Genomic DNA, 22,546 nt, shown 5'->3' on the forward strand with positions numbered 1-22,546 from the left:
TAACAGTCTAGTCCGAGCTGCTCCCCACAGGGTACTTTTCCCCATATCCTCACCAGCATTTCTAACTGGAGTGAGGTGAAACCTCACTGTGGTTTTGATTTGCATTTCCCTGATGACCAGTGATCCTCAACATTTTTTCATGTGTCTGCTGGCCATTTGGATTTCCTCTTTTGAAAAATGTTGAAGTCTTTGGCCCATCTCTTAAGTGGGTTGTTTGTTTTGTTGTTGTGGAGTTTCTTGATCTCTTTGTAGATTCTGGTTATTAATCCTTTATCAGTTGCGTAGTTTGCAAATAATTTCTCCCATTCTGTCAGTTGCCCCTTCACTTTCCTGTTTCTTTTGCAGTACAGAAACTTCTCAATTTGAAGTAATCCCATTTGTTAATGTTTGCTTTGACTGCCTGTGCCTCTGGGGTCTTTTCCAGGAATTCTTTGCCCGTGCCAATGTTTTGCAGGGTTTACCCAATGTTCTCAATTAATTTGATGGTGTTGGTTTGTAGATTTAGATCTTTAATCCATGTTGAGTGGATTTTGGGGAAGGTAGGGGTCCTGCTTCATACTTCTCCATGTGGAAATCCAGTTTTCCTGGCACCATTTGTTGAAGAGACTGTCCTTGCTCCAGGGATTGATGTTAGCTCCTTGGTCAAATATAACTTGGTTGTAGATGTTTGGATTGATTTCTGGTGTTTCTATTTTATTCCATTGGTCTATCCATCTGTTTTTGTACCTGTACCAGGCTGTTTTGATTATACAACTGCCTTGTAGTATGTCTTAAAACCTGGTATTGTCATGTCTCCAGCTTTGTTTTTATTGTATAAAATTGCTTTAGCTATTTGAGGTCTCCTGGAGATGCACATATCTTAACAATTAGTCTAAATTCTCACTGCAAGTCAGAGTTTTTAAAACTTAAGTACATTTTGTAGAGTGCTAAATAGACATTTTACCATTCATAACATGAGTCCATAAGAGTATCACATTGTTTCTATGAAAAAAAAAAAAAAACTAAAATTCAAGAAAAAAAAAACTAAAATGTAAGAAGGAACATATAGAACCCAGCTTTTTTTGTACTAGAAATCACCTATACTTGCATTCTTTCTTCTTACAATTATTGAGTATATTAGGCCAAGGCATTCAGCTTATATACAGACTCCAAATATAGGCTTTCTTCTCATCTTTTGCTCTTACTGGATTAAATAGAGGTAAGCATTCTTTTAAGTTTTTTTTTTTTTTTTTAGAGATTATTTATTTATTTGAAGGCAGAGTTACACAGAGGCAGAGAGAGAGAGAGAGAGAGAGAGGTCTTCCATCCACTGGTTCATTCCCCAGATGGCTGCAACGATCAGATCTGTGCCAATCTGAATCCAAGAGATTTTTCCAGGTCTTCTACATGGGTGCAGGGGCCCAAGGACTTGGACCATCTTCCACTGCTTTCCCAGGCCACATAAGAAAGCTAGATCAGAAGTAGAGCAGCCAGGACTCAAATCAGCACCCATATGGGAATGCCGGCACTGCAGGTGGTGCCTTTACCATAGCCACAGCACCGGCCCCAAGCATTCTTTAATTACAGTGAAAACTCCTAGCTAATGACAAGTTGGGAATATTGTTGCCTCAGTCTTTCTCTGTACATCTTCACTGGGTTTGTGCTTAATGGTATCCCGCTGCCTCCTGTAGTTTTTCTTTATCAACTCTTTGATATTGGGCCAGAAAAGTTTAAAAATTGAGTATTCTAGGCTTCCTCTTATTATGTTGGCATTGTAAAATTTTCTGTTTCCTTCTAATGTTCTGAATATATTTTTATCCTATGAGATCTGTAGGAATTATTTCCCTCTAGAAATTTTAAGTCATGACAGGAAAGGCAACAGACCATTTTAGCTTTTTTTTTTTTTTGAATTTTTGTATATTCAAGTATACAGAAAATGGAATTAAAACATGCATTTATTTTGGTGCAAACATGTGAAATCCATGCATACAAGTGATATTATAAAAGTTCTTGAAAATCTTATGTATACATTTCAAAAAACTTTGTGCACCAAAATAAACTCATCTTTTAATTCCATTTCCCACAAATGTTTAAACTTTTCTCATAGAATCTTATCAAAAGCAACCACATTATTTGAAGGAAAATGTTATATTTGAGTTCTCTTTCAGAATTCTAAGTGTCATAATAAGAAATTAATGGGAAACTGGTTACACTGATGGTTCACTGTGATCTCTGCATTTTTAATGAATGTGCACCAAAAGGCACAGTGAAAAGAACTTCAGAACTAGATCCAGGAGTCTGGACATCTGACCCTTATTCACTGTATGGCTTCAATCAACTTCTTGACTCTGAGTGTCACTCTACTTGTCTGTGAAGTAGGCCTGAGACAACACAGCAATGCAAACCCAGTAGATGAGAGCATTACTTAATAACGGGGGTCTCAGAGTACTTTTTCAGTTGAAAATCACTGTAATCAACTCAAATTCAGAAGGTATCAAATTCTGCAGAACATGAGATTAAATGGAACAAATTTTATGATCAGGGAAGAAAATTTTTTAAATTTCCATGATGCATAGGCATAAGCACTGCATTCACATTATCTATTTTCTTAGGCTTATCAGTAAGTGAGGTGAAATGATTTTGCTGTCACGTAACCTTTATTGTTGTTATTATTATTTGTCCATTAGCTCCATCTCCTAAAAATGAGAGTTTTCTATTTTGGCACCCTTCTAGAAAAAAATTTTTTTATGTATTGAACAAATGTTATTCACTATTAATGGTTTACATTTTTTATTCTTAATTTCTTTCTAATAATTCTCAAAACTAAGATATTAAATAGCCTATGTAAGTAACAAATACTTTACAGTCTACCGAGAAATAAAGCGATAAGACACAGTAACTGGTATGACTATGAAGGTTGTATACTGCAGTCTCAAGCAAGTATCTTAATCTGAATGACACTCTCATTCTTCATAGGCAAGTCAGCCCTAGGATCCTCAAGTTAGAAGAAGAATTTAAGAGTCACTGGGAATAAATTATTTGGCCCTATTTAGGCCAAATTTATATGGATGGTCATTGGGTCAATTGTGGAATCCATATTATCTCTTACATTTATAACTTAATCATTAGGCACTATATCATGCTACCTTAGATTTATTTTTATAGCATTCTATATATTCTTTCCCATGTCTTGTAATTTTTTTAGAAATTACTAACTTCTGTTAGTTTTAAAGCATGAAACAGTGGGATTATATTCAAGCTCCTTAACATCAGGCATTCTTATGCCCTTTGGAATCCAAAACACCTAGTAGAGCACATGCTTTAAAACATTTCAAAAACAAAGACCCAATTGCATACCCATAAACTCTGAGTATTTCCTACATACAAAAATTTAGGCATTAACACAATGGGAAACTCTCTGAAACTGGCTGGCAAAAGATGCAATGCATGACAATCCTCATCAGGCTTCTCAGACAGTGGGTCAGTGGGCCCAGGATGAGTATACTGGGAATGCTCTGCCAGCAGTCTTCTTCAGCAAAGGTTCCCTGGCAGTTTAGGAAATCAAGTTCCTCTGCACTGATCCCTGAGCAAAGTAGGAGGTTAGGAGGCAGAGCATTAGAGGTACTGCCCAAGATTTCATCGGTAAACTTACTCAGTCTACCTCTTGCTTAACAAAAGAGATGGGATTAAGAGGAAACACCAGAACACAAAACAAACACCCTTCACAGCAAGAAATTATACCTGGTGGTTCTGAGCTTCTAGAGCCATCTGAGCTTCCTCGATGAACAGCAGGGAAGCAGACTGACTCAATCGTTTCTACTCATCCCATCTCACTACAGGCAGGTTAGATGTCGTCAGTGCAGAACTCACAGGTAGATTGATGGCTAGCAACATCAGTCTCAGAAAAAAAGTACACACTCTTCTCTTTGTGCAGTGTTCATGATTGTGCAGCAAAGAAGGTTAAAAGAATCTATGCTGGCCGGCGCTGCGGCTCACTAGGCTAATCCTCCGCCTTGCGGCGCCAGCACACCAGGTTCTAGTCCCGGTCGGGGCGCTGGATTCTGTCCCGGTTGCCCCTCTTCCAGGCCAGCTCTCTGCTGTGGCCAGGGAGTGCAGTGGAGGATGGCCCAGGTCCTTGGGCTCTGTACCCCATGGGAGACCAGGAGAAGTACCTGGCTCCTGCCATCAGATCAGCGCGGTGCGCCAGCTGCGGCGGCCATTGGAGGGTGAACCAACGGCAAAGGAAGACCTTTCTCTCTGTCTCTCTCTCTCACTGTCCACTCTGTCAAAAAAAAAAAAAAAATCTATGCTTTGGAGTCAGGCATGCTTGAGTGCAAACGACTCCTCCCTCTTCCACTTAGTAGGTGTATGTATGACACCTCCAGAGACAGATGGCTTAGTTCCTCTAAAGTGTAGTTGCTTGACCTGAATCACGAAAACATGAAAACCTCTCTCACAGAGTTGTACAGAATGTTACAGGAGAGTGCATTTATAAAGTATTCAGCACAGAGCCACACATACAGCAGACACTCAAGAAACGTTAGATCTCCTTTCTATTATATTTCAGCATGTTGACAAATGGTTTTCAGCATCCTGGGTTATTTGACTCACCTACATGGTAGCAAGTAAAGCACAAAAACAAGTAAATCCCCAGCCTGCCTGCATTATTGTCCTGTTAGAAGTTCTGGTGAGATGGGTGTCCCCAAATGTGTTTGTTTCCCACAATTCCCCTTTCTGTGAGCTTTATCCTTTGCACATTGGCATTTCAAGTCAGTAGCCAGTGTTCAAGTAGTGTCACTGCTAGGGTGTATATATATATTTCATTTTTGATTAACATTTCACATCAACTTAAATGGAAATGAAAACAGAATTGCTTTGCCCTGAGCCAACATTTCCTTAAGTCTATAGTGCCAGTTCCCCCAAGAAGATTCTAAAGGGCAGTTATATTTTGTTTTCAGATATTCTAAGTGCCTAGTTTCTTTACTACCAAGAAAGGTCAAGATTGCTGAAAATGAACCTTCAGATCTGAAGTTAAGACCAAGAGGTCGGGCCACCCAGGAATACAGCACAAGGAGCAGCCCTGGGCTATCCTAGTCATGCAAAGGGCTTTCCACTGGACCTCAACTTCACTGTTAAGCAGTCTTGAGGAGGCAAAATGCTGTGTGTGTACTTTCCCATGATTAGAGTTGAAGGAAGCCTACAAGAGCAAAAATTTATGAGGAGAGGGTGCAGCAAAGACAGACTAGACGCCAGGTTTCACAAGACACGCAATGTAAGTGGCTCAAGAACTGCCGGTCACCCTGTGCTAGAAAATACTGCAGAATAGGCTCGGTGCAGCGAGACCACAACATTTATATGGACGTGGGAAAGATCCATTTCAAGTCCATTTGCATCCTTTATACTTTTGGCTTGAAAGAAGAGGTAACATTAACTACATTTAAAGGGATTTCAAGGCAGTTAAAATCCCAATTTATTTTACTCAAAGGGCAGTATGTAATGGGTACTTGGCATTGGGTAAGAGCCCAGAGTGATACGAGGGTGATAACAATGATGTCATCTGCCAGCAGGTGGTCCAGGGACCGGGAACACTCAGCATGTGCCCTGCGCAGTCTTTGGATTAGTGCCGTAACCCACATTATCCAACTTCACCTTATAAAGATCACAGTATAAGAGAAGGGAGCTAAATATATTTCACCTTAGTCTGTCTGGGTTCTTACATATTCAAGGTCAGCCAAAGAAAGGGCATTTGGTGGAAACATCATGCTGTACAGGTGTGTTGTATCTGTGTGTTGTGTTTGCAGGATTGTCGTGATGCATGTGTGATATAGATGAATATGAGTCTCCCCTTTTCAGCATCAGTGCATATTCCATTAAAACTGAGCATCAAGGGGAGCAAAAGCATTAGGCCCTTTCGTTCCTTGGAGATGAACAGGAATGTAGGTCTCCTAGGAATGCCTTGTAAATAATATTGAATAGATGACTTTCATTTCTCTACATATTGAAAATCAGTTAATGAAAATGAAAAATTTCAAGAATATTTCCTTATTTCTTTCCTTTTAAATTCAGGTTCAGCTTGCAATTTTTAACAGCTTTATTGAGGCATAATATACATACCATGAAATCCGCTCATTTGTAGTATACCATTTAGTATTTTTTAGGAAATTCAGTGAGTCATTTTGTCATTACCCTAATCCAGTTTTAGAATATTTTATCACCCCAATAAAGATCTCTCCAGACCATTTACAGATAATCCCTATTTCCACCTCCAGCCTCAAGCTACAACTAATGTACCGATTTATCTTTTCTCAATATTTCCCAAGGACCAACTTTACTATAAAAATGTCATAAATTCTTTGATGGTAATTGTACTTAATATAATTCCAGGATTTAGCATGCATTCTGTATGATTTTTAAGTTATTCATCATAAAATATCTATAGACATTTATAAACTACAAGTGTGAGATATTTTGGGGCTTCATTGCTTTCTGCATATATTGATTTGTGCACCTTTTAAAACAATCTTACTACCATTCCCCTAACTGTAATATATGAGCCAAGATTACTGACTGTTAGGGAGAAAGATCACCCAATAGCACTTGGAATTATCACTCAGAATCTTGGGATAGTACCCATGTTTAATGATGTATAAGCACTAAAATGTCCTCAACCATTCAGTCAATTGATCACAACACATCTAAGTTCAGTTTCTTACTCTCAGATTTTGGCTGTTGGCCTCTGGGTCAGTACAATACATAATAACCATTAGGAAAAGGGTGCAAAGACCAAGGTGTACTGCTCAGCAGCCATGCACAAGATCTCCCTGCTCAAAGAATGGCATTGCTATTATATTCTAAAGAAGAAAACACGGACTTTAAGGAAGCATAACTTAATTACCATATCATGGGCACTGCATGAGTAACAAAATAAATGTGAGGCCACTGGTATTTTTAGAAGAGAGGGCAAATAAAATGCTGACTCAATTTAAAAGGCAAATTTTACATGTGACTATAAAAGAATTTTAATATCTGTTTAGGATGGTGCATATTATAGATATGAAATCATGGTTCTTGGCATTTATGCACAATGCCAGCTGGAATGCCATCATCACTCCTCAGCACACAGACCTCACATCCTGCTTTTTCTCAGGAATGAAACATAAGCTATATATTACTTGTTTATACTCTGCTCCATTCCAGAAAAGGCCTTCAGCCCATAAAACGCCTTGCATTGTTCAGCCACCTTTCCCAGCACATGATCCAAGAGTACTAAATCCATCTGTGAGCATATTTGATAACCTTCATTGAGCTCAACACATATAAATCCTGTATTTTCTGCACAAGGAGAAAATAGCTTCTTTTCATTCCATTATTTATGATCAGGAAATTATGTGATGTGCTATTTTCTTTCTCCCCCTTTCTGGAGCCCAGGGGGCTTTCTGACAAGGGCCTTCATAAATTACAAGCTATTATTAGGTTATCACAATAAAAAATCATGGGTTGAGACCAAAAGTGAGACTTGCTGTGGTTCCAAAGCAAAATGATCCTCACTGGGGTCTGCAAATTGGCCCAGCAGAGGACTAATTATAGCTTGTCATTCCTGAGTTACAGCTGCAAAACAACAAACAACCCTCAAAGTGCCAAATGATCACGGATCCTTTTCCGAAGGATTCTGTATATGATGAAGCTACAAACAGCTTAAATATGTGAAACCAGAACCCCAAACTGATGAGAGTAAGACTTGGGTCTGAAACCAGAAGATTCATAGTCTCTTTATGACTAATAACATATAAAATTCTAAAAATAAATTAAGCACAGATCTCTTGATTTTTAATAATTTTATGCTCAATCACATTTTAAATGAATAGAATTATAAAAGTACTAAATCTCTATAAAGGGTGTTATAATTGCCCCAAAATTTAGAATCATTAACGTAAGAATTTCCTACCACTTCTGGATGGAATCTGGCTGGGTTATACTATAAAAATAATAATACTGAACACTCATCAAGTGCTAGGCCATATTCTAGATACCCTTCATGTTAGCTCATTCCTTTCAAAGTCATATCAAGTAGGTACATTTCCTATCTGGCAAGTACAGGAACTAGAACTCAACTAATTTTAGGTAGATTTTCCCTCCCCAGGCTTTTCAGAGTAGCCATCCTGGCAAAAGGTTTTTAAAAAATGAAAGTATAGCATAACTTGAGAGCAGGAGGAGTCACAATGAAGTATCCCCAACACTTCCCTCAAGTCCACCCAGGTTGTCTTATAACTGACCACCGTATCTGAGGGCATCAGTGTTTCTCAGAGCAACCAGCTTCTCCTTAATCAAGTGATTCGGGGAAACTCAAACATCAAGTTTTCCTCCAGGCAAGGCTCCCAAACTGTGGGCATTTGGAATAGTACCTCCCACTTCCATGTCTTGCAGCAGTGGTTCTCAAACCTTGATGTGAAAAATAATTTGTTAAAATGCACATTCCTGTGTTCTTTCAAGACTCAGAGAGTGGGCCGGCGCCACGGCTCACTAGGCTAATCTTCCGCCTGCGGTGCCAGCACCCTGGGTTCTAGTCCCGGTTGGGGTGCCAGATTCTGTCCCGTTTGCTCCTCTTCCAGTCCAGCTCTCTGCTGTGGCCCAGGAGTGCAGTGGAGGATGGCCAAGTGCTTGGGCCCTGCACCCGCATGGGAGACCAGGAGGAAGCACCTGGCTCCTGGCTTCGGATCAGTGCGGCGTGCCAGCCATAGCGGCCATTTGGAGGGTGAACCAACGGAAAAAGGAAGACCTTTCTTGGTCTCTCTCTCTCACTGTCTAACTCTGCCTGTCAAAAAAAAAAAAAAAAAAAAAAAAAGACTCAGAGGGTGGGACTAAGTGGGTTCATGGTGGAGCTCCACATTTACAATTTTTAAACAAAATTGTCCAAGTATTCTGATGTCAGTAGCATGCAATTTGATTCACATCAGACACGTTCTTTGAAACATGGTTGTCTCTGCCACCCTTTGTACCATGGCTTCCCTCATATAAACAGATGGCTGGTCAAAATGATTGAAAGAAAATTAATTTTGACAACACCATTTACCTAATTTTAAAAAGCAAGTGACCATGTTATGTGGCTTAATTTCATAAATATTGACATGGTTTGATCAATGGCAGTATCTTTAGGCCTTGTGATCTTTCTTCCTAGGATCTTCAAATAGTTCATTTAGTTCTTTAAAAATCAGAAGATATTCACTATCATTATTCAATTCTAAGAACAGTCAGGTAACAAACTCCTACACCAAAATCTGATATGAATTGTCTTCCAAAAAATAATGGAAAATGTGCATTATCTTTTAAGTCCATTTCCCCATTAAATTTTGAAATTCCATTAAATAGTCATCCTATTGTGTCAATGTGAAATTTATTAAGAGTCAAGAATAAGATGAACCATTTTCCTCTACATAATACATAAGGTCTTGTACATAGGATATAGGATTTAAGAGAAACTTTTTACAGAAGATATGCTTACAGATTAATCTATAAGTAGCTATAAAGTTTTGAAAATCTAGGTAAAAATAATTCATGGAGGAAAATACAAGGTAATTGTCTATTCTTGCATACTGACATACTTAATCAACTAAGGTTATATACAGTAAACCTGAGGCAGATCAACAGGAATCAACTATGTCCCAACTTCGTGATGTGTAGTTTTGTAAAATTTTTTCATTTATACAAGGTGGGAAAATTTCATGTACTTCGTTTATTCAAATTTAAGGGTTTAATGATTTGTCCCACCTTATCCTCCCTACCCTCATGTTCTCTCTCCACTTTTTTCCTTTCAATTTTTACAATGACAACTTTCAGTTTATTTTATAATCATAAGCTTAATCCTCCACCAAATAAAGAATTCAACAAGTAGTAAGTAGAAAAACCACTGTTTCTCAAGAGTATAGACAAGGGCTGTAAACAATAATCAAATCTCAAAGTGTCAGTTTCACTCATATGCATTAAAATTTTTGTGCTTTGTATATTACCACAAATCAGGAAAAACACAATATGGGCCTTTTTTGGTACTGGCTTATTTCATTAAGCATAATGGTTTCCACTTGCATCCATTTTGGTGCAAAAGACAGGATTTCATTCTTTTTTACAGTTCATTAGTATGTGTATGTGTATATATACACACACAAATATATAAATTTATATAATATATACATAGTGTATATAAACCCCATTTTCTTTATCCAGTCATCAGTTGATGGACATCTGAGTCGATTCCCTATCTTAGCTATTGTGAATTGAGCTACAATAAGCATGGGAATACAGATCACACTTTCATATGCTGATTTCATTTTGTTTGGGTAAATTCCATCAAGTGGGATGGCTGGGTTATATTGCAAATCTTGTTTTCTGAGGCCTCTCCATACTGTCTTCCATAATGGTTGTACTGGTTTACATTTGCAGCAACAGTGTATTCAGGTATCTTTTTCCTCACATCCTCACCAGCATTTATTTTTTTGTTTTTTGGATGATAGCCATTCTAACTGGGGTAAGGTAAAACCTCATTGTGGTTTTGATTTCCATTTCCATGATGGCTAGTGATCCTGAGCATTTTTTCATGTGTCCATTGGCCATTTGAATTTAATTTGAAAAATGCCTTTTCATGTCCTTTGCCCATTTCTAGATTGGATTGTTAGTTTTGTTATTGTTGAGTTTCCTGAGCTCCTTATATATTCTTTATTAAAATATTAATACATAAAGTATTAAAGTATTAGTTATGTATTAAATATATATAAATAATATATTTATATAAATATATAAAGAATACTTAAATAGTTATCAGTTGCATGCTGCTCCCAAACACATCTTCCTTCTCATTAATTTACAGTGGTATGTAATAAGGAGACAGGATCAAAAGGCTAAGACTATACAACTAATTTAAAATGTATTAAAGTCAAAGTGAGGGTTAATAGCAAAAATTCCTATGGCATGGGTATATATGTAGGAAAATGTTGTTGTGTTTTCATTTATGCCAATCACACTGGAAAAATGATTCATACATTTGTATTTAATAGGCTAAGCTCTGAGTATGATTATAAGCCTTTGAATCCAAGACAATAGTTTTTCTTGATTTTACTTTAGGAATAGCATTTGTCATGTTCAATCATATGCAGGCTATAAGCTTAGTGTTCAGAGTAGGTTTTGACAGCACATAAATACGGTGCATGATAAGGCAGTTTGGGGAGACTCCATGTACTTCATTTAGAAAACAGTTATTTCTGATGGAGCTATGGTTAATTGTTTGGATTTACACTTCTTCTGATAATTTTTAAATTGTTTTAATTGAAAATAAAAATAAAAGTCATAATGTATATAACCCAGGAAAATAAACCTACAAAACTAAAAGTCCACTAAAAATGTTTCATTTATGTGACAAGCTAATCACTTTATCTACTAATTTTTAGGGAATAAAAAGACATTTGAAAATGGGAAACCATTATTTAAGAACTTTGAACCAATATTCACATTGAATATGGAAAAAAAATGGCTTGAAAGGAAGGAAATTTCTGCAGATCCTGGTATAACTTCCATTTCAACCACAAAGACTGGTTTGGGTGTTCAGGATTCCTGGGCCAGGGAATGGAATTTTTTTTTATTTATTTTATACCTCCTTTACTTCTGAAACAATGGCAGAGGCACTATTCTGAAATTCTAGAGTTTGAGTGGAAATGGGGCAAAAGTCCAGTGTGTTGTGCACCACATGCCAGGGAAAGTAAGCAGGTCTGTGCTGTGGAACAGCACCAGGTCGCCTGTCCCTGCAGCATGGAGAGGGAACACCCCCTCCTTTGACGGCCTCACCTAATGTGGCCATCTGTTCTGTAGCAACGTTAGCAGCCCCTTCAGCGCAGAATAACGTTTCAGGTGTTCTTAAGCAGCAGCTGAGCTGTAAGCTGCTTTCTGCTGCCTTGAACCTTCCTTTACTTTACCCCTTTGCCTGTCCTTGAAAAAGAAAAGGAAAACAACTTCAATTTGTAAGCTGCTTCTGCTGCAGCAGCTCTTACTAATGCCTAATAATGAAATGCAAGAGCCTATTAAGATTTGTCATGCTTTTTTTTTTTTTTTTCCCACTCAATTCTCTCTGCTAATCCCCACGGGGCTGCAGCGTGTATGATCATGTATGCACAAAGCACAAATCCAGGAGGACGGATTAGCAAACTGCATGCACGTCTCCAGTCTTCATCGTCCCTGATAGAGGAAAGAGTGTTCCGTGAGAACCTGCTTCAGAGTTTCTAACTAGAAGAAACAGATCAACCAAAAATGGGCTGGGAAATCAAACAGATTTGGCTTAAAAATTCTTGTCCTGCCAACCAAGCCACTGTCCAAGAGACATAGTATCACATCACAGTTTCTCAAATTATAAAAGGGAAAAAACACCTACTACATAGGCTTGTAAGAGGGTTGAATGAGTATATATACATGTAACCTGTGTAGCAAAGTGCCTAGCATGAAAGCAAAATAGTATTTGCCATAGTTTAATTTTAAAATAGTAAAAAAAAAAAAAAACATGCTTTCTATACCTAAGTGACATATGCATTCCATGTGTATTGCATTACTATTCCCAATAGCCAAGAAATAGAAGCAACCTAAGATTCCATCAGTGAATGAATGGATAAAGAAAATGTGGTACAGGTATACAATAGAATACTATTTGGCCATAACAAGGATGAAATGCTGTCATGTGAAAAAACATAAATGGAACTTGAGATCATTATGCTAAGTGAAATAAGCCAGGCATAGAAATACAGATATCATGTGATCTTAATGTAAAATCTAAAAAAGTTGATCTCATAGGAGTTGGGTAGAATAGTAATCAGAGGCTAGGGAGAATAAATGGGAGGGAGGGATCAGGAAAGACGATCAATGGGAACTAAGTTACATTTATATGGGAGCAACAGGTTTGGGTGTTCTATTGTACAATACGGTGAATAGATAATGATGTACTGTGTCAAAGGCTCAGAAGAAAGGATTTTGAATGTTTCCATCACAAATGATAAATATTTAAGATAATATGCTTATCCCAATTTGAACACTCTACAATGTATGTATATATCAAACCATCACAGGGCACTGCATGCATATGTACAATTTTATAAGTGTCAATATCAAAAAACCTGCTTTTTATCACAGAGATCAAAATCAATAAGATAGGCCCTGAGGGTTGATGAACTGCCTCTCAAAAAGAATGGAACACTTCAGATGCAGTAGCTTCTGAAGAGCTTAAATAATCTTCCCATCATAAAGCATGAGACCATACAAGCTGATATAAATTCACCTGCTTTACATATCTATCCCATTGGGGGTTTACCAATGGGAAGATGGTGGCAACAGAATAGCAATGGAAGAGAGAAACTAATTCAGCTATCATACAACTGCATACATGCCCAGGGTATGCCAGGGACCCCAGAAGGACCAGAGAAGATGCGTGTAGTGATATAATACTAGTTATTACTGCCTTTGCAAATATTAGCACACTTCGGAAGTTACCAACATCTGTGATAAACTTTCCATGGCAGGCATTTTACCAAGGTAACAGAAAGACTTCTATATCCGTAACTAGGCATCATAAAGACAAGAAATTTGGAAATCTTGTAAGTTCTGTTTATATACTTACATCAATTTTTTAATGTTTATTACGATCATTTTATTTGAAAGGCAGAGATATAGGGAAACAGAGATCTTTCATCCACTGATTCACTCCCCAGATGCCTGCAATAGCCAAACCTGGGTCAGGCTGAGACAAGGAGGCCAGAGTTCAGTCTGGGTGTACAATGTCAGTGGCACAGACCCAAGCCTGGAGCATGGACCCTCCCAAGTGCTCATCAGCAAGAAGCTGTATCAGAAGCGGAACACAAACCAGGCACTCCAGTATGGAATGTGGCTGTCAAAAGCAGCAACCAAACCAACTATACCAAATGCCTGCCCCTCTATCTAGGCTGCTCTGTATGTATGGTCTTTCCAAAATGGCAACAACAAGCATTTCCAACTTACCAGGAATCTGAAGTTCACATCAGCAGTCCCCATTCCACAGATGAGTACTGAGGCCCAGGGTCACACGGTCCATTGCGAGGGCAAAACTTGAAACCCTTCGGCTCAAACATGCTCTCCTTATCAGGAGGTGTACGTTACTATGGTCCTGCTCCCTGTGGTGGACTATGACTTTCCAGTCTTCAGAGAAAAGTCCCATTCAGGGTTATTGATGAACACAATGCTTTGAGGACAGTCACTGAGACCTGTGGTACAGTGGAAGGTAGGATAAACAATAAGCATCAGCCTTGCAGACAGGTGGTGGAGGCTCCAGCCCTCACCTGGCTTCTTCCTAGTTCTATGATGCTACTATGCTCATTATTTATCATCCTTAAGCTGAGTTTCCTCACATTTAAGGTTCTCTTATTCCATGGGACTGTTATCGCCATCAGGACTGGCGTTGTGGCTGAAGAAGTAAAGCCACAGACTGTGATGCCAGCATCCTGTATGAGCACTGGATGTCTTGGCTGCTCCACTTCCAATCCAGCTCCATGCTAATGGCCTGGGAAAATCAGTGGGAGATTGCTCAAGTGTTTGGGCCCCTGCCACTCACATGGGAGACCCTGCTGAAGCTCCTGGCTCCAGGTTTCAGGTGCTGTTGCCACCTAGGGTGTGAACCAGAGGATGGAAGATCTCTCTCTCTCCCTGCTTGACCAACTCTAATAAGTAAATTCATATTTAAAACAAAAAAAGAATTATCATCATCAATGGAGTAACATAGGTAAATCTTATTTATAAAGCTCTAGACAAATTTCAGCTATTATCAGAATTTAATTCTTGTCAGTTCCACTATTGACTTGTTCTTAAATGTTTAGAAATCTCTCCTGATCCCTTCACTTTATCTATAAACTACAGATGCTGATACAGCACCTGTTACTAATATCATCCAGCATCTGTGCACAGCTTCCAATGACCTAGCATCTCTCAGGATATTATTAAAATGGATTCCTGGGTCATAATGATTTGAGTCCTGCCTACTCCGCTTAGGATCCAGTTTTCTGCTAATGCACCTTGGAAAAGCAGCAGAAAATGGTCCAAGTCCTTGGGCCCCTGCCACCCACATGGGAGACCTGGATGGAATTCCAGGTTCCTGGCTTCAGCCTGGCTTAGCCCGGGTTGTTGCAGCCATGTAGGAAGGGGACTACTGTACGGAAGAAGCCTGTTTCCCTCTCCACCCCCATCTCTCCCTCTCCCTCACCCAGCATAGCTGGATGGAGCCTTGTAATACCCACTGTTTAGACAGAGCCCACTTGATTCTGTTGTAGATGGACTGGGATGACTCTCTGAAAAATGCTGCCCTGCAAGTAGAATATTACAAAGAAATGTGATATCTGTGGATAAAGAATTTAGCCAACAAGATGGGCATTGTGGTTCACTGCATTAGGCTGCTTCTTAGTATGCCTGCATCCCATATTGGGGTACCTGCTATGAGTCCCAGCTACCCCCCACTTCTAATCCAGCTGCCTGCTGTTGTGTCTTGGAGAAACAGAGGATAGCCCAGGTACTTGGATTTCTATCATCCACATGGGCAACCAGATGGAGTTCCTGGCTCCCAGCCCCAGCCCAGCCTGGCCCTGCCTGTTACAAGCTTTGAGAGTGAACCAATGGATAGAAGGTCAATTGCTCTTTCTCCCTGCCTTCCAAATAAATAAATAATACATATTATTTTTAAAAAGATGTATTTATTTGAAAGGCAGAGAGGGAAGGTTACAGAGAGGGAAAATGAGTGCAGGAGAAGGAGGCGGGGAGGGACAGAGAAAAAGAGAGATCCATCTTCTGTATGGTAGTTCACTCCCCAGATGGTGCAACAGCCAGGGCTAGGCGGGCTGAAGCTAGGAACCTGGAACTCCAATGTGGGTGCCAAGGGCCCAAGTACTTGGACCATTTTCTGCTGCCTTCCCAAGGTGCATTAGCGGGAAACTGGATCAGAAGCAGAATAAGCAGGACTCAAACTGGCACCCTTATGGGACTCAGCATCAGAGGTGGTAGCTTAACCTGCGCTTTTTAAAGAAGAATTTGATCAGGGGTTGGTGCTGTGGAATAGTAGGTTAAGCCTTCGCCTGCAGCACCAGCTTCCCATAAGAGCACTGGTTCGAGTCCCAGTTGCTCCACTTCTGATTCAGCTCCTGCTAACAGTCTAGGGAAACACTGGAAGATCGCTTTAGTGCTTGGGCCCCTGCAACCACAGTGGAAGGCCCGAAGAAGGTTCGGGCTTCAGATCAGCCTGCCTCTGGCCACTGAGGCCATTTGGGGAGTAAACCAGCAGATGGAAGACTTCTCTGTCTCTTTTCTCTCAAATCTTTAAAATAAATAAAATAATTTGACCAAGATTATTTCTCAATCAGTAACAAACCCTCAACACCCCAAACCCTAGATCTTGTTCTTTTAAACACAAAACAGATTCAGAAAACCAAGCTTAGTCTTGGCCGCCGGCTTTATAATCAGGATTTTTATTATTATTATTATTCTTTTTTGACAGGCAGAGTGGATAGTGAGAGAGAGAGAGACAGAGAGAAAGGTCCTCCTTTGCCATTGGTTCACCCTCTAATGGCCGCTGCGGCCGGCGCACCATGCTGATCCGATGGCAGGAGCCAGGTACTTATCCTGGTCTCCCATGGGGTGCAGGGCCCAAGCACTTCGGCCATCCTCCACTGCACTCCCTGGCCACAGCAGAGAGCTGGCCTGGAAGAGGGGCAACCGGGACAGAATCTAGCGCCCCGACCAGGACTAGAACCCGGGGTGCCGGCGCCGCAAGGCGGAGGATTAGCCTAGTGAGCCGTGGCGCCGGCCTATAATCAGGATTTGATTCGAGCATACACAGCTGAAGCGCCCAGCACTCTGGACATCTTTGAGCAGTTAATTGACGGTCATTGCCTTTTTCTTCTTCCTCTGCAGACACCTTTGCCAGCAAAGTGGCTGCCACCCAGGACCAGTACGCAGACGCCTCCATAGGTAACGTCACTGGCAGCAACGCGGTGAACGTGTTCCTGGGAATCGGAGTGGCCTGGTCCATCGCTGCCATCTACCATGCGGCCAACGGGGAACACTTCAAAGTGTCCCCTGGCACACTAGCTTTCTCGGTCACTCTCTTCACCATTTTTGCTTTCATCAATGTGGGGGTGCTGCTGTATCGGCGGAGGCCAGAAATCGGAGGTGAGCTGGGTGGGCCCCGGACTGCCAAGCTCCTCACATCCTGCCTCTTTGTGCTCCTGTGGCTCTTGTACATTTTCTTCTCCTCCCTGGAGGCCTACTGCCACATAAAAGGCTTCTAAAGGAACAAGCAGATATAGCAAATTTATATATATATATACATATATATACATAAAAATTATGTATAATGAACAGAGGAAACTGACATTTGTCATGTTCACTTACCTGCTGATGGAATCCAGCTTCAAGAGCATACTCTGTACTAGGGCCGAAGTGAGAAACCATCACCTCCCATTCCCGGGGCATCTTCATGTTGAACAAGACATGGCAGCAGGGTCATCACTGCAGCTCAGCCTAGCAGGGCTGTACTCTCCAGGTTCATAAATTGCTAAGGCTTTGATATGTTTTCTTGTTTTTGATGTTGTTTTCAGTGCGGTTGGGGAGGTGGTTAATATCTGGCTTTTGTTTGATTTTGTTTTCTTGGGAAGATCAAGGTTTTGCTTCTCTTTATAGGAAGTGATGACCCATCCAAATGTAACTGGGTTTTTGATTAAAAAAAAAAAAGGCATTAATATCTCCCCCACCTCCCCCATACACTTTAAAAGTTAATTTGGATTAAGAAAGGATCTGGGCAAGGAAGAAGAAAGAAGCATATGTTCGCTGTGTTTCTAAATTCTATGCTTATCTTCAGAATGTAAGCAGAGGTGAAACTGCCTCCAAGAAGAAGCATGGGAGCCGAAATGGAGCCAGGAACACTGATGGTTCTAGAAATAGTCTGATATTTAAGGATATTATGCCTGGCACTCTTGTTCAACAGGTACAGGCTTAACGTGCCTAGATTCCCAAGAACCTGCAAAATTATGTGTTTCTTATCTCATTAGCTCTGGACTGTGACTCTCAAGGCCCTTATTCCAGCCCAGCAACCCCCTGCAGGTGTCCCATCCCACCCCTCCTCCTCCTGCTCACTTGCCCCTAACATGCAAACAGTAAGAATAACCCATTCAAAAAGCACATCTTCTTTTTCCATTTGCATCCATTTGTGTCGCAGTCCCATGTTGCCTGGGATTGTCTGTCCATTTTATTTTCAAAGGCATCCATGGCTTGCACACTCCTGTTCCAGTCATGACTTAACATTTGCTTTCTTCTTCATGTGCCTGTTTGGGAATGTTGTTGTGATACCTGTTACACCGTGCATGGATGAAAAACAAATAAATCAAAGCGTATCTGTATATAATAGAGTATAGCATATACTGTTCTCCCATTCAGCAATGTTGATTGGACATTGAAGACATAAGTGAGTTTCCTTTCACCTCAGTTGTTACTTTTGTGTTGTTGTTGAGTTTGATGATTAGTAGAGATACAAGGAGAAAATGGCTTATTGTTCATGAATCTGCACATTCATTTCTAAGAAGCAATAACTGTCACATGAGGAGAAGTTAAAGTTATTGAGAGGGTAGCTGGCGAACTATAAGGATCTTCATAGAGAAGCAGCCATGTGGAACATACCAAAGGCCTCTAAGAATCACTTGTGAATTCAGGAAGGCCAAAGAAAAAGGCATGGTAGAGAAGTGGATGTGTTAGATGTGCCTGGGCTGTCAGAACCACCGTCTCCACACCCCCAACTACCCTGCCTCCAAGTATTTATTACATATCTGCTCTGTCTGGCACAGATAGTAGATACTACCAGTTTATTCAGCTTATTTTTTTTATGTAAAAGGCTATTTTGAGCCCTTTTTCCTTCATCATCCCATCAAGACTCTTCTATCAGTGGTTAGCCATGTTGAATAGAAAAAAAGTTAGGGTTTCCAGTGGGTCTTTTCTCCTCTAGTTAGGACTCCAGAGGGGGCAATTCAGTGAGATCAGCACCTCCCAGGAGCATAGGAATGGCTACATCTCAAAATAAATACCAAAGAGCATGGATAAACCCACCTTTCGAAGTAGTAACACCTCCCCCAGACTCCTCTGTTTCTAAGGAATCCCATGCTGGACATATCCCTCTCCTTCTGAGTTGATTCATACTTAAGAAATAAACCCTGCTGAAATATATGTCCTTTCTTCTATTCAGCAATCTTGATCATTTGTCATTTGAAAAAAACACCTGGCTACTGAATGAGTAATTAAATCCTGGTTACCCATTCAAGATGCCAGGCAGTATGCTGCCTCCTGGGGACTAAGCCATGAACAAGCTGGCCCAGATCCTGCCCTCGGGGGGATGACAGTTAATGTGATTGCTCTTTCCTTTCATAAAAGTTAAGACAGCCATGTGGAGACAGTCATATTTTGCTAGGAAAAAACTACAATTATGTAACTCTGAACATAAAACACCTTGAAACCATACAAATACAGATGTCCAAATATTCAAGATTTTGTTTACCTAACAGAGTAGAAAGCATGGGTTTGGAAAATCACCTTTATCCTTGCACATATCTGCATCTTAAACCCAAAAGGGCAGTCTTTTCAGAGACCCAGATCATGGGAAAGACCAAGTCAATCCCAGTTTTTAATCTTTGTGACAGTAGTACTTTACAACCCACACCTCATCTCTCTTGGGGATCCCACCTCTAACCTGCTGTGGCCGAACAACCTGGTGCCCTAACTCCTGTGGGGAACATTCTAATCCATCCTTTTGTGGTTTTATTCTGGATGTTTACTAAGTGAAAAGCTAGCCTAGAAACACCAAGTAAGTTGTTTAAACGTTAGAGTTTGCACTCATTTTTAGCCATGTTTGGAATGTCATCAACCCCATAGCAAATTTTCAGAGAGGACTTAAAAAAAAATTCTTGCTATTGGTCAATTTCAACTTCAAAGCTTTTTTGTTCTTTTGCTTTTCAAATTTTCATGCTATAGAGGAAACATGATTCTGGTTATTCAGGGTTGTTATTAATGATAATAGTTGTGTAAAATTATTTCATTTTGTTTATTTTGTGTGTATTGTGCACAGCTTTAGGGGGAAACTACACTACTTGTGCTATTCCTTATAAATGGTACACATTGACACGGACAAATAAAGTTTCTAATTGTTTGATTTCATCGTTAGTGCTACAGCATATTGTGTATGGAATGTTTTCTCTATTCTCATTGTCATCTGTGTCATTTTTGTTTTCATGTTTTGAAGAAATAAAGACCAAAAAGGTATTATTGTGCAATTGATATCCTCATCCAAAAGAAAGACATCCAGTATTCAAACTTTTGCAAATGTGAATCCTTTGGTGAAACAATGTTCTCTTTTTAATGTCTCAGGAAAGCATAGTACCAGAATATTTTCTATCCTACTATGCTGAAGAAAATATAGGATGTTAGTGTATCACATCTTTTATTCCAATCCTATTTATATCCTTCCTGCATCTAAGAACACAAAACCATAAATAACTGTCAGACAACTTTTTAGCATACATAGTATTATATCAATTAAATCTTAATAAAAGTGATCATAAGAATCATTGCTTGCTAAAACGTACTTAAGTAATATATTTCTTTAGTATCATGCACTATATTGCTTTCAATTCCCAGAGCTCTGCCTAGCAAAAATAATTTGACTCTTTAATTTTATAAGTTGTAGATCTCATATACCATATAATCAAGACAGTGAGGGAAGAGGTGACACCAAAATTGAAATAAGCATTTGTAGAGAAAAATAACAGTCTCTAGAATTTGGGTATCTCTTTGAGAGTTTACATAATTATCAGTGGATCTAGTTCATACCTCAATAGACAGAAACTTTCTATTGGGTACATGATACTTTTTTCATCCGATCACCTTTGAATTTTTCATTAGAATTCCTCTACATCATTATGTAGTCACACTTTCATGTGTGAAGAAAATAAGGTAAAATTTAAACATTTTTTCTTAGATCAAGCAATTGAGATGTCTCCTGGACACTTAATATTTGGTTTAATATAAAATGAATGCTAATATTTACTTCTTTAAACAGAAAAAATAGTAATTCAGTGACCAAAGCATCCTTGACTAATTAAGACTTCAGCAGTAGCCCAGCAATTCTCAACTTGTAAGAAAATTTTAATTTGTTCACAGATATTGATTCAGTCCCTCTATCAGTGAAGATTCTATAGAAGCAACTAGAAGATTTCCTCAAGTAGATGAGGAAGCCCTTTCCATCTGTGATAGTGACAAAACTTCACCTTCTCAAAAATATACATCAGCCCTATTAAGACTTACTTAAGTGTCCCTGGGTTCCAGATGTAGAATCTTTCTTTCAGTTCTGGTTTGTTTTCTCTGATCTTTCATTCAAAGCAAGTCCTGAGTGTAGTTTCATAACTTCAAGAACATTTGGCCATTTAATGTTTGGCAGTGGACAATACTGTATCTCACCCTTACTTTTAACTGGCCTTTAGCTATTGTTATAATAATCACTTTGCATGGCCAGGACATTCTAGCCATTAGTAAAATTCAGCAAAGAAATAGGTGAATTTCAACCAATACAAAAGTGAGTGTGTTATGCAAAGGAGATATAAAATCATATTTCTCTTACAGAGAAAGAAAGGTGTTATTATGAGTGGATTCATTAGCTTTCGTTCATATCTATCTGCACATTTTTGTTTAAGGATGATTGCCTTTCTCCTGTTCTGTTCTACCATTAAGTACTTATCAATTCTAGCCATATTCATTGTCTTTGCATCACCTATCACATTTCAATTGTTGAGCAATCCTGATCGTAATCTACCTACAAGGACTGCTTGGGAAGAGTAAACAATTAAAAAATATATTCATGTTTAGAACCTAATCAATTCATCATCTCCCAAGGCAGAGAATGTCTTTCCTGTAGACAGAGCAACCACTGGTAGGTGGGATTTCCCCCAAGCCCAAAGGGAGAAAGTGTCTCAGCTTCCCAGTCTACAAGGAATGGTAAGTATCCAGCTTTCTGTGACTTTTTCCTGCCCACCAAGATGTCCCAATTTTCAATTTCATCAAAGATCCTCTTGTTTAATCTCCTCCAGGACATTTAATATAGTGGTCATATTAATTATTGTGTATTTGCTTAGAGCAGTACTAAATAACTTCAAAAAGCAAAATGAAATCGTAGTTAAGACCATGACCCAAACCTTTTTCATGAAGATTGGTTGCCCCAGTGTTTTCAGTGCATGACTTCACCACTGCTTGACTGGTTCACCTCTTTTCAAATCATGCTGCCCTAATATTTTCAAAGTGTCAGAGAGGTGTCCCCCTAGGGAATATGCAGTAGTAATCTTTCTTTTCAACCTGTGTAGCTCATCCAAGGATACTCCTTCTACACTCAATTGCCCTTAGTGATGCTCCTGAATCCAAATCAGGAGTGGCAGGGGGGTGGCAGTGGGGGGAAACTCATGCTCAAACTGATTTTTTTCTGAAAGTGAACCTAAGAAAG

The 22,546-nt window shown here is 39.5% G+C and overlaps 1 protein-coding gene across 1 annotated transcript in view; it reads left to right on the top strand.

Moving 5' to 3' along the window:
- SLC8A1 (solute carrier family 8 member A1) overlaps positions 1-17,732 on the top strand; it is a gene marked incomplete at its 5' end in the record, with an annotated part of 321,098 nt that extends 303,366 nt beyond the window's left edge. The window contains 1 exon segment of the mRNA NM_001170958.1: positions 16,930-17,732. Coding sequence (NP_001164429.1) covers positions 16,930-17,306 — 377 coding nt within the window. The 3' untranslated portion in view covers positions 17,307-17,732.
- Between the last annotated feature and the right edge of the window lie 4,814 nt (positions 17,733-22,546).

This window comes from Oryctolagus cuniculus, chromosome 2 (genome assembly GCF_964237555.1).
Source record: "Oryctolagus cuniculus chromosome 2, mOryCun1.1, whole genome shotgun sequence".
NCBI lineage: Eukaryota > Metazoa > Chordata > Mammalia > Lagomorpha > Leporidae > Oryctolagus > Oryctolagus cuniculus.